The sequence below is a fragment of the Python bivittatus genome, unplaced genomic scaffold, assembly GCF_059951505.1.
Source record: "Python bivittatus isolate LINGU-HERP-01145 unplaced genomic scaffold, Pbiv_v1 ctg000700_np1212, whole genome shotgun sequence".
NCBI classification, from domain to species: domain Eukaryota; kingdom Metazoa; phylum Chordata; class Lepidosauria; order Squamata; family Pythonidae; genus Python; species Python bivittatus.
In genome coordinates this window covers 74,355,202-74,367,545 of record NW_028277098.1, presented here as the reverse complement: position 1 = coordinate 74,367,545, position 12,344 = coordinate 74,355,202, and the positions used below count along the sequence as shown (strand labels likewise).

The 12,344-nt window shown below is 37.5% G+C and overlaps 1 protein-coding gene across 2 annotated transcripts in view; it reads right to left on the bottom strand.

Annotated features, from left to right (window-relative positions):
* Positions 1-11,943, bottom strand: part of MYH7B (myosin heavy chain 7B) — a 39,623-nt gene extending 27,680 nt beyond the window's left edge. For both annotated transcript variants that reach the window (XM_088153669.1, XM_088153668.1), the window contains exons 1-10: positions 11,855-11,943; positions 10,609-10,636; positions 7,034-7,057; positions 6,708-6,800; positions 5,594-5,657; positions 5,112-5,210; positions 4,299-4,402; positions 2,682-2,820; positions 1,845-1,963; positions 1,128-1,277 (exon numbers count right to left, since the gene is read on the bottom strand). In XM_088153669.1, coding sequence (XP_088009795.1) covers positions 1,128-1,277; positions 1,845-1,963; positions 2,682-2,820; positions 4,299-4,402; positions 5,112-5,210; positions 5,594-5,657; positions 6,708-6,761 — 729 coding nt within the window. In that variant the 5' untranslated portion in view covers positions 6,762-6,800; positions 7,034-7,057; positions 10,609-10,636; positions 11,855-11,943. The remainder of the gene's footprint in view (positions 1-1,127; positions 1,278-1,844; positions 1,964-2,681; positions 2,821-4,298; positions 4,403-5,111; positions 5,211-5,593; positions 5,658-6,707; positions 6,801-7,033; positions 7,058-10,608; positions 10,637-11,854) is intronic.
* Positions 11,944-12,344: the final 401 nt, after the last annotated feature.

Below are 12,344 nucleotides of genomic sequence, written 5' to 3'. Positions count from 1 at the left end.
ATTAGGTTTTGTCTACACCGCATTCTGATGTATGTTCCCACTTCTTGATTACAATACTACTGATCTTTATAAATGGCTTTGAATAACTTTTTGGGAAAGTAATTAATTAAATAAACTGTTGAAAGTAGTTTGCAAGCCTTTGATCAGGACCACTGTTGCATTTTCTTTACTGAAAGTTAATATAGCTACAACTAAAGATTAAAATCAATACTACAGTAATTTTACCATGTTAAAAAAATAGTAATATGAATCAGCCAATGCTGGATCCAATTCTAATGGCAGTTCCACATGGTTCCCATTTCCATTCCCTAATTCCCCCCAAAAAATTCGAAGGTCACATTTCATTATCTTCACTGTCATTCAGCAGAATGCACAAGACAGAGTCAAAACAGGCAAGGCGGTGAACACAACGTAACAATCCAAGCCTTGCTCCTTTTGTATGTGCACATGTACAAAGGGACAGAGCTTGGATTGTGACACCATGTTCTCCATGTTGCCTGCAACACCATCGGTCAGTTAAACAAACAAACAAAAAACACGTTTAATCAGTGCTTTGTTCACATTTTTATCTCATCTGCCTACATCGCTGCAGTGATTTTTGAAACACCTGCAGCAATAGCTGCGGGAGGGGGGGGGCTAAAAAGCCATCTATGCATGATCACATGTTGCATTTTAATGAGCTCTAAAATTAGGCTCTTGGCAAGAAACTACATTTTCTCATCCTCTAATCCAGGAGTCAGAGTGAAAGGAAAGTTTCTGCCAGTAGAAAACCAGACCAGCCACAATCTCTCCAGAGCTTTTGTACAAGTGCTTAAAGTGCTGCAGCTCAACCAGAAATCAATAGATGCAGCTGATGAACAGAAACAACCGCATGGAATCTTACAAGTGCTACATAACACAGCCCTTGGGTGGAAGTGCCCTAGATTTCAAGTGCAAGTGGATTTTCACCTTGCATCTTGCAACTTGCCAGCCATAGGCTTCATAGAAAAAAAGAAGAAACCAAGTTAACACTGCTGGTCTGTATACTTCATTCTTAAACAATATTTGGTTGTTGCTTTCCCCAACACAGAATTGTATAAAATTGCTTTCATACCAAGGTCTTTGTGTTGGTCAGTTTCCAAACCTACCTCAAAGATCTCAAAGCCAGCAATATCCAGAACTCCAATGAAAAATTGCCTGGCTAGTTTGGTGTCCAAGGTTTTGTTGATACGAAATACTAGCCACTTGAACATACGATCATAAGTGGCTTTGGCCAAAGCACCTACCGCATACACCACCTGCGATTGCAACATAGTAAAACTTCATCAGAACAACGGTTTTACCTCTAAAATTCACATCTGATACATAGCTTTGTTTATAACAGGCCTGTGCAAAGTATTCAAGAGAAGCTTCACAAAGCGTTTTAGCACGAGTGAAGCATCTCTCCTCAAAGGGTTGAGGTAACTTCAACCTCTGGAAGACTTGGCATCAAGGGCCTTTTTGGGTTGTTTACGCAAGTGTATGCAAGAAATATGAAGGCTTCTGCTGGGACTCCTAGCAATGTGGCTGTACATGGGGAAAGCCCTCAAAGCAGTGCACTGAGCCTTCCAGAGGACACAGTTGCCTCAACATTTTGAAGAGGGCCCTTGATTAACACTAACACACTTTGTTGTTTGAATGCTTTGCACATCCCTAATAAATCTCTGCTGAACAAGTCTTAAAAATATATGATTTAAGATAAGAAGAAGAATTAATTGTTTATTTCATTCTTACAATTGCACATTTTTCTTTAAGGCCCACAACAAAAAGATTATATAGGTATATGGGATTCACATGGCCAAGTTGTACAGTTCCCAGATGCTTACCTGATCTACAGTCTGACCTTTGGTGACATATTCATTTCCAACTTTCACTCTTGGGTGAAGCAACCCCTTGATGAGGTCAGCTGAGCTGATCCCCATGAGGTAAGAGGCTTTATCAGCACCTGCAGCACAACAGCAAATAACAAAATTTTAACATAACTGAATTAATAAGAAAGAAACAAGAGTTTCCAAAATTTAAACCCTTCAAATGAGAACTATCATCCAACCATTTAAAGGCAAGTGATTATTAGTCTTTATGGGTCCAGAATTAATGGGGACCATTGCAAAGTGCTTCCCGGTGAATCTCCCATACCTTGGTGTTCACCTAGTTTATTTTGCTAACAATGCTAAAGAAAATGGCCCTATTCTTTGAAACATAAGAACAAGGGGGAGGGGAGGGGAGGGGAAGGGATGGCACCCTTAGAAAAGTACAAAAATGACTGCCACCTGTTTTTTGGAGGGTAATCATTTTGACCTCCAAATGATCAAGATAGAGAGGTCCTCAGCTTATCTGGAATTTTGGAACTACCCTGTAGGCATTCTCACAAAATGGCTTTTGTGGACAGATGGGGACTGTCCTTTGATAAAATGTTTGGTGTGGGGAACATAACTGCACATATTTACACAGAATGCTATTTTTCATCTTTTCTAGCCCCCATTCCTTTTGCGAGGTGTTAAGTGAAATATATATATATATATGAACATATCTCAGTGTTGGGCTATAACACCACCCCAAACCTCCACTTTAAACATCAACCATATAGTTGTTTTTAATGCAACAGACTAATACAGCTGCTTCTCTGGAATTAGTCACCAGTAAACAGCCGTACAGATGCTTACTTTCAGTGCCTTCAGCCTCTGCCTGTTCCTCCCGTTGTTTCTGCTTGAATTTCATGTTGCCAAAATGCATGATGGAGCCTACTATTTTATAGCAGCCATACTTCTCATCATTGCCGAACCCCAGAATGTCCATAGCATGCTGTAAAAAGGAACCAGATAAGACATGGACATTTTAAAAAAAATTATTCTGTTAACAAGCAAAACATGAAGAACTTCCACTGGGACAAATAGCAAAATGTATTGAAGTGCTTGAGCCCACTTTAAGGTTACTAACATTAAATACACTTTATTTATCATTTATAATAAGATATTCATTTAAAATGTATAATATCGCCTGTATTAGGTATTTCTTATCAATGATATTGTTGTTTGGATTCCTTGGGAATGTGATGAACGATGCAAAGCAATTTTACCATAAAAGCTTTTTCTGGAATAATCCTGTTTTTATATATATTCCTTATGGTGTAATCGCTCTATCTCATTCATGACACTGACATTTGTAAGCCTCCAATTTTCCCACTGTTTCTTCCATCTTTGCTCTTACTGCAAAAGACTTGTTGATAAATGAAAGATGAAATCTCAGCCATGCTAAGAGCTATTCATCTGGAAACTGCCTCAATTTACTTATTAGGAATTCACAATTATTTTTATACATTTATATGAAATTCCCAAAGGTGTGTTTGGAAGCAGTTTACTTTATACTTTTTTCCTAATATGCTTTGCCTGCACATAATTAAGCAGAAAGGTGGTCAACTATCAACTGTTGAGTATGATTTGGACAACAAATTGTTTTGTTTTGCTTTGTTTCGTTTTTTCAGCTCCTACTGGGCCTCTCAAATGTTCGGTCAAAACATTGTCAAAATTCTGACTTCAAAATATTGGGGGGAAATGGTATAAAAAGAAAGAGTTTCCACTTATAATTGCTTCTTTACTTTTGCTTTGTAATTACTATTTCAGGTCTTATTGCTAGGTTTTCATGAAAAAGTCAAACTGTACAGCAGTGTTTCTCAACCTTGGCCACTTTAAGGTGTGTGGACTTCAACTCCCAGGATTGCCCAGCCAGCATGGCTGGCTGGGGAATCCTGGGAGTTGAAGTCCACACACCTTAAAGTGGCCAAGGTTGAGAAACACTGCTGTACAGTATAAATATTTGTTATACAGAAGTTTTTAAGGGGATCAGGTATCCTATAGTCCTTCTATAACTCTTTCTAGTACTGGCCTTCACTCCATATTCCTCTCAGCCCACCTCTGGAGGGCACTGTAGGAGCATTATCAGTCACACAATCTGCCTATAAGCTTCAGGCCTTTTTTTTTTTCAGAATCACTTTGTAATATAAATAGAAAACTTTTTAGTAGATATATAATTCAGATGATCTGCCTTTAGCCTTAACTTTATTCCATTAAAGATCACTAACAAAACGTAAAGCAATTATGTATGAAAATATAGGAGAGAATCTAGACAAAAATTACTTTTATTGATTTGAAGCACATACAATGTTCGCTTTTTACTGAAATGAATGGGATTTACACTGCTTTATAAGGTTAGATTATGCCCTTATGCACTTCATAAGGAGACCTCCACAGCCTTGCTTGATTGCCAAAAAAGTAAATACTTACATCTGTAGCCATGAGCTCTTCTCCATCATCCAGGTTGTCCACAGTTGTTACACCTTGTGAGCAGAAGTGGTAGTCATAAGGGTTGGAAGACAACAAAAGCATATCTGGAATGGAATAATTAAGAGATTAACATTTATATTTTAGTATATATTACAGGAATACATTCAGTCTGAACTGTGAAACTAAGGGAAAAGAAGTAGGAGCATGCAGTGGGTTGAACTTAAGTTTACTCTCCCTGTGAAAATAAGACCAGCAACTTTTTAAACTTATCTGTGTAAGTTAGTGCCATCATAAATGTCTAATCTTTAAGTGGCATTAGGCAGTACTGTATTTACTAAACTGATTAACCTGGCTAGTGCTCTGAAAATTGTTTAATTACTGTATAATTGAAAAGAAAAACTGAACATATTCATTTTAATTAAATATTTATTAGGGCAATTTTCTACGGATTTATTATAAGGAGAACTTCAGTGAATTTCAGTTAACAGAAATATTGTAAGCATGCACTACCATTGCAAAAATTCTGAGTTAAAAATTGCTGTTTAGCTATGAAGCCTATTAGATGTCCTTGGGCCAACCATGATCAAAAAGATGGATGTAGATGTGAATGAATCACACTTGCTCACTTGTTGGAAGAAAGGTGTGAAGCTATAGCTTTTTTGAAGATGTAGATGTGTTGATATTGATGGCAACTGTTGATATGCAGCAGCCCTTGCTATCAGACTGCTGAGCACAGTTCTGCTGCTGTTCTCTTCCATGTGCCTTCCATGCTGGCTAACAAATTCCTTTGCATATTACTTTAATGCTGATTACCTTGTAGTTCTGGCTTCTTTCCAGAAAGGATTTGGTAGTAAATGTGGTAACTCCTCTCTCCTGGCTGCTGGAAAATCACTCTTGATTTTTCCAACAAGTCTAAAAACCAAAGACAAAATATTAGATTGCAAGGCTATTTTAGTTTATCGAATTATACTCAAAAGAAAGACAATCTGGGATTTTATAGAACATCACTGTTCAAGAACAAAAGTAGAGTTTTGTGAAACCAAAAACATATTCAATCCAGCATTTTGTTTCCATAGTGGAAATAGAGGGCAAAATCCTTGGTAAAGCCCATAAACAGGAGATAAGTGCAACAACTGATATCCAGAGGCATTTGGAGATGATAGCTATTTTTTACATTTATAGACCATCATATACACTATTATAATAAAAAATCAACTCTTGACCAGTTATTCAGTAATCTCATTTAGAATTTCATCCTACATAAAATTATCCAATCTTCTAGATTCACTACTCACAGATGTCAATGTCAGCAGATGCCAGTTTCCCTGATGGTCCAAAATGGATGCGGATGAACTTGCCCTAAGATAAATAGAAAGAAAAGGGGCTCGCATATTGAGCAAATGACTAAAGGCACTTAAATATATTAATTAGCTCTTATATGAGTACTTATTTGCCCAGTTCTATTGTATATTCTACATGGAAGCAGCTCTTCACAGTCATAGATAGTTAAATGGAACATCATTTAACTGCCTGATCATCATCATCATCATCATCACTTCATCAGTGATGTCAGGGATTGAACCAGAAACTTTCAAAATGCATGTTATGTTACTGTTTTAAGCAAAATGCTTATTTGCATTTTGTTCTTTATTTCCTAGATATTAATGTTGATCATTTTAGAATTTTGATTTGTTAACTAAAGTTGATTTATGTATCTAGCTGGGTTCTAGATCAATAATCCCTTGAAAGCACCAAAAAGTGAACTTGATATATAATTAATATGTATGGGGGGGGCAATGTAGGCAGCATCCATAGGAAAACTTAAACCATCTTAATTCTGTAAGAGGTGGGGAGGTGACTCTGTCAGTTATCAAAAATAAAAGACTTCCCTAAAGTAGCTATTTGCATTTCAAGAGAAGCATTCAATAAAGGCTTCCCTTGTATACATTTAACTGTTTTGTGGAGGTAATGTGCTGAGATTATGATAGAACTTCTATTTATAGAACGTCTATAGACTGTGATTGAACTACTCTTTTTTATAACCCCATGTGTCCTCAGACCTCCAAAACATATAAGTAACAGCTACATACACATTAAAAAATATTAACACCTTAATCTTGCTTCTGAAAAAACTGCTTTCTTTTCTAAATACTGTATCAGAGTGGGGCTACTATGTCTGAACTACAAAGAGTTAGCATTTTCTATGTCTCCTCGCTGCCATCCTGATTTTTGCAGCCTAGATATGGTAGCCTATTGTTGTGGCTGTGGTTCGTTGTTTGTTGTTGTTGTTATTCCTGCCTTTCAGTCTGTTATACATCTTAGTGATATCATATGGCTAACTAACAAAAGCATATACATAATAAACATAAAGATGTTATACATTGCTGCTTTGGTTTAAAATATACTTACAAAACGTGAAGAGTTGTCATTTCTCAGGGTTTTGGCATTGCCAAAAGCTTCCATGGCAGGGTTAGCCTCAATGATTTGATCTTCGAGGGTACCCTGTGAAGCAATCAGAGGATAATATTTGTTCACATTCATAGATCAAAATTTTGGCCAACCAAAAAACATATTTATGCACACTGGCTGCCATATTTAACCAAAGGGAGCCTTCACACTTTTCTAGAAGCTGTCATAAATCTGATAATCACATTGCCTGCTCCTCAGACACAAGTTTATGACACTTAAAATTTTTATTTTTAAGTTTAGAATGAGTTTTTTATTTAAAAACTTACCCCAGTTTTAGTGGCAGGTGCTTGCTGTAAAAAAGATAAGAAAACACAGATTTACAATTTCAAAAATACAAAATTAGAGCCACAGAAAATGCCAGCCAAAAATGAGAACATTCCAATTTTGTCCATAAGAATATTCAAAAATGATTAAATTTCCATTAAAAACTAACATATTTAATACATCAAAAATGTTAAATATATTAGGTCAATATAAAGAACAGCACCAAGAAGCAAGAAGGTTAAAATCCAAACCCAGAAAAGGGAAACACTATTGGTGAATATATATATATCTATCTATATATATTTTGCATAGCCAAAGTCAAAAAAATACTAGTAAGAAAATAAGCAATTGCAAAGATATTTCAAAAAGGAAAAAGGAAAAAAGGAAAAGAAAAGGAAAAGGAAAAAGAAAAAGAAATGCAAGAAGAAGAAGAAAAAGAATAAGGAAGCACACAAGATGAAAAAGAATAAAAAGGAACAAGAAAGATCATTGGGAGAGGGAAATCACAAAAAGCAAGGCTTAAAAGAAAGAGTTGCAAGACTGCTTTGGGGAACCTCTCCCCCTTTTTGAAAATAAAAGTAATGGAGGGAAGGGAAACACACTGGTCATTTTTTAAAAAATCCTTAAAACAACCACTGCCTGGATTTCAACATCCATTTCATGAAACCTTTTCCCCAAAAGCAATTTTTTCAAGCCTTGCTTGTTTCAAAATGAAAGAAAAGGCCATGTCCAACACGCTGCCAAACACAAAAGAAGTCCAAAACAAAAGAAAAGAAAAATGAACAAAAGAAAAGAGAAAAACGTTTTTTCAAATGAAGGCCTTACTCCTTTCTTGCCCGGAGAGTCACCCAGGGCTGCGACAATGGCAAAGTATTGAATGACTCGCTTGGTGTTTACAGTCTTACCAGCACCAGATTCTCCGCTTAGAGTAATAGAAATACACAGATGAAGAACATGAAGCAACTATCAAAAATTTTCCATACTCACACAATCAGCCAGCCAACTCCCAACCACCCAGAAATATACTATAGAGTTCAGAATGGGGCAAAGAGTGCTAGCATGTTAGCCATCCCATTAAGTCCTAAATACTATTAATGAATGGATTTTGTAGGACGCAGCACACAGGGTGTGTTTATGAGATATTTCAAGAAGTGCCCTGGATGAACGGGGATAATGTCACATAGAGGATGTCTTCCCGTTGGTCCTGAAAATGATGGGATTGGGGAGTCTGATGCCTATGCTGCCTTGACATTTGCCTTGTCTGCAGCGTGGATGGGCAAAGGCCTGCGTTGCTTGGAAAAACATGGTTTTAATTCCAAAGATTGCATCTGAGCTTTGTACGGGATGAGACAGAGGGAAATCTGTTAAAATACAATTTCCCCTCCCCAAATTTCTAAGCAGCATGGCCATCACTTGATCGGAAATTCTTTTTTTTTCTATCAGTATTAATTACAATTTAGGATTTCAATATGATAAGCATAAAATTATTTGACTTTTTCATACAAATTGAGCATAACATTAGAAACAAAACAAAATGCTACAGATTACATCAAAGTATTTGTTGTATAATAAAGGTTTCGATCTTGAGTTGATTGGAAATTCTGAGAGATGCCATTTCAATATAGCTGGAGGTACAGGTTGGGAAAGGTCAAGTTAAATGCATCTATAAGCTTCTGCATGCATATATCCATTCTAGATGCATCTGGAACATCTGCAAAGACTGCAGCCTTGAAGATTAAATGCTCTTAACAGTCTGCACTAAGAGATTCTGCAAAAACTGCAGCTTCAGAGCTTCTTCAGTATATGGTTCTAGATAAACTCTGCACTGGAGGCTATTTATTAGTGAGATAAAACAAGGCAGCAACATTGATGCGAGTCTTCCCTTCCTACCCCACCCTGGGAACTGTTGGCTAAATGGGCAAAAATGACTCAGCCTGTACATTTTAGCGTTCCTCCAGAAAGTAAAAGCTAGGATACAAGGTGCTTGATCATCAATTTGGGTTAAATGGTAAGGCTTTTCTGTATGTAGGAAGTACAAAAGTTCTTAGATTCCACTTCCCTTGCTGTTCTATAGAAAATAGCTTCACATTTTTCACACATAGAAAATTATTTTAATTGCTTTCAAGGATGAAAAGTAAAATCATAGAGTTTATTTTTATTTCAAGAGATAACTATGAAAAGTTAGTTCACCCACATGTAGAACTAAATCCTCAAAATAGAGGAATTCTGACCCTATCTCAGCAGGATACTGAAGCTTTTTTTCACTTAGTCTGGGACTGTCCTCTGTGCTGTCAACAATGTTCACTGGCACTGGCCTGGCATTGATTTCATGCCTAAAGTTAGCTGCTCTTCCATTGTAATCCCAGCACACAAAGAGCTACACTGAGAGGGGGGTAGGAGTGAGGTCTCTGCAGGCCTAGAGCCAAACATCTCATGCTATCAGCCCCTGCTTTACCTAATTAGGCCATGGCCAAAGCTAGGAGCTTGGGGAGGGGGGGAGCAGATTAGGCTTTTTATAGCATCATCATGGCTGCTTCAGTTCATACTTCTTCCCTTTCCTGCTTTTTACAAATGGGGCTAGTCTAGTTTCTCCCAGAATCCCCTTATCCCATAATTCCTGCCCACTCTTCATTCTCCAGCTTTGATTGCTTATTCTTTCCCCCTTATACTACCAGTCTCATAAACTCTGTACTCAGTTCTCTCAAGATGTCATTCTCCTGCCTACAAGTCATTGTCACTCATGGTCTACTTGTAGCCTATTGTTCAATTCATTTTCATTAATACCTTTCATAAAAGCCCACTGATACCTAATCTCTTCAATTGTCTCCTCGGTAAGTTTGATCTGGTACCTAACATTAGAGTTTTGCTTTCTACGCTCTAGTGCATGTGCGGAAGACAAATGTGCAATCATCCAAGGCACATCTAGTAGTCCATTAGTGCAAGGGATTTGATCACAGTTGATGAAAGCAATTGGAAAGATATGACCATTGAACTAGGTCTGGTTAAATGAATCAAAAGTGGCATGGGCTTGCTCTAGTTCAGCTTCCCCAACACTGTACCTTCCAGCTGAACTGGTCTTAGACTACCAGAATACTTCAGTCAGCATGGCCAAATGGCATATGAAAAATGGAATAATATAAATGGAAATTTATTAGCTTAATTGGGCTTTTTCACAGAAATTGCTTCCCCAGAATACCTAACTGACATGGTGCCCACAAAACAAATGGTGCACACAGGAAGTATGATCACCCATACACACTGAGTTATTTGCTGTCCCACTTTCAGTTGGCTGTATCTCCCTGAGACAGCAGTAGCAGCTGTTCACTGATATGTAATAGCCAGAAAATCTGGGACAACAAACTGAAAGAGGATAGGGAGGAGCATGAAGAGACAATTATGTTCCTCAAAGATTGTGCAGCCTGCCCAAACAATTCAGCTTTCCTTTCTCACCAGGGTGATATGGTAAATTTGATCTACCTAGAGTCGATTTCATATAGAAACAACAGCATGAGAAGAACTTAATTCAAAAGCACACACAAATGAGATAATGATTGCACAGATAAGAGATAGCACTTACGTGATAAGCATAGACTGATTCTCACGATCTGGAAGATAAAGAAAATTCAAGGTACAAGTCATTATTTTTAGAGATTGTATCATTAACTCCAGCCCATTCCTAGTCAAACTGATCCCCTTTTTTTAACTTAATGATTGCAGCTGTGAATCTGTGGTTAGATTCATTATCCTGTCTAATACAGCGCATTTGTATGGTCATATTTCAATGCTCATTCAGATGGACTCATCAAAAAACTGTGGACTTATGCAGAATGTTTGTGTTCACCGTAGAAGTTAAGGTGAAGATTTCAACTCCCAAAAACACACACGCAGACAGGCAAGCACTGAACATTTATATCAGTGCACTACCTTAGTGACTAAAAAAAAAAAAAGCAAGGTAGGACCTGGTTAAGACTTGGATGACAGACCTCTGGGAAATCCAAGGGCTGTAGGCTAGACAGAGAAGTCAAAAACTTTTTGGAAGAGGGCAGTAGTAAAACCTCATACTTTTAAAATAAAACTAAATAGATGTGCTCATGCACTGAGTTTGTTTCAAGGGAGTCTTTTTGATATACTAGCAGCATATTAGATCCAAAAAGCTGAATCTGTATGTGAGTGTATTTGTTAAGCTATATCTCCAAAGATAATCAAGGCAAAAATATGTCTGCAGCACATCGAAGAGAAGGATTCTAGTTTAATCTTTCTGTTACAGTTGTATTCCATATGCCACCATCCACCAACCCCTCAAGAGATTCTGAAGTGGTATATAGTCTCTGGTCTTCAGAACATTTGGATAGAGAATGGAAGCTGATATGGCACATAACTGATTCCACTCCTATTCTAAACTTGTCAGTAGTGTACATTCTGATACAAGGAGCCCAAAAATTCAACAGCTAGTTTCACAGTTGGAAATAATGCAGATTTTTTAATTGACAGAAGTAATTGCTGCAGTCTACTGCATGTTCTTGCTTTAGATAAATTATCATGCAGGTCTGCGTTATCTCTAAGAACCATGTTCTCTTCTTTCTGAGTTTTGATTTTAAGATAACTAGATCTCCCAGGTAGATATGAAGAGCAGAACAACTCCAGGCAATATTAAAAAGCATTAAAAGTTGAAAAGCAATGATGTAAAATTCATAATTCTTTTTATGTTGTTGGTATGCAATTCCCTTCATATTGACTCCAACTGGGAGATCTGAAGAATAGAACTAAATCAGGTGTTCAGTTCCTTTCCCACAATTCTTTGAAAGGATAGATTAGGCACTTACTGCGCAGCATGTCATTGTAGGCATTGTCTGCAATGGAGTAGATGTGGGGCGGGGCCTCAGACCTCCGCTTACCCTTATAAGCTGCTACAACAGGAGCTGTATAGACTGGAAGCCATTTATATGGATTTATGGTGACACAGAACAAGCCTGAATAGGTCTGAGAGGAAAGAAACAGCACAGCTATGAGAAAAATAAACAAGGCTGACACCAGTAGTACAGCTCATTAAGCAATTGCAAGGCCCACTCTCCAGTAGCGGGCACATTGCCAACTCCCAGAGACTTCTCTCTGTTCCACCTCCTTGCTCAGTTCACATATTTCTTCAAATGAATAATAACAAGAGTGAGAAAATACTACAGGATCCTTCTACTTCCCCCTTTGCTCAAAGAAGGTGGAAAAATGAAGGAGCAGCAGTGACAGCAACAAGGAAAAGGTTGGTCCTTTCTGGGAAAATGCCCAAAGAGAAAAACTTGCTCAAGGGCCCTCTAAAAC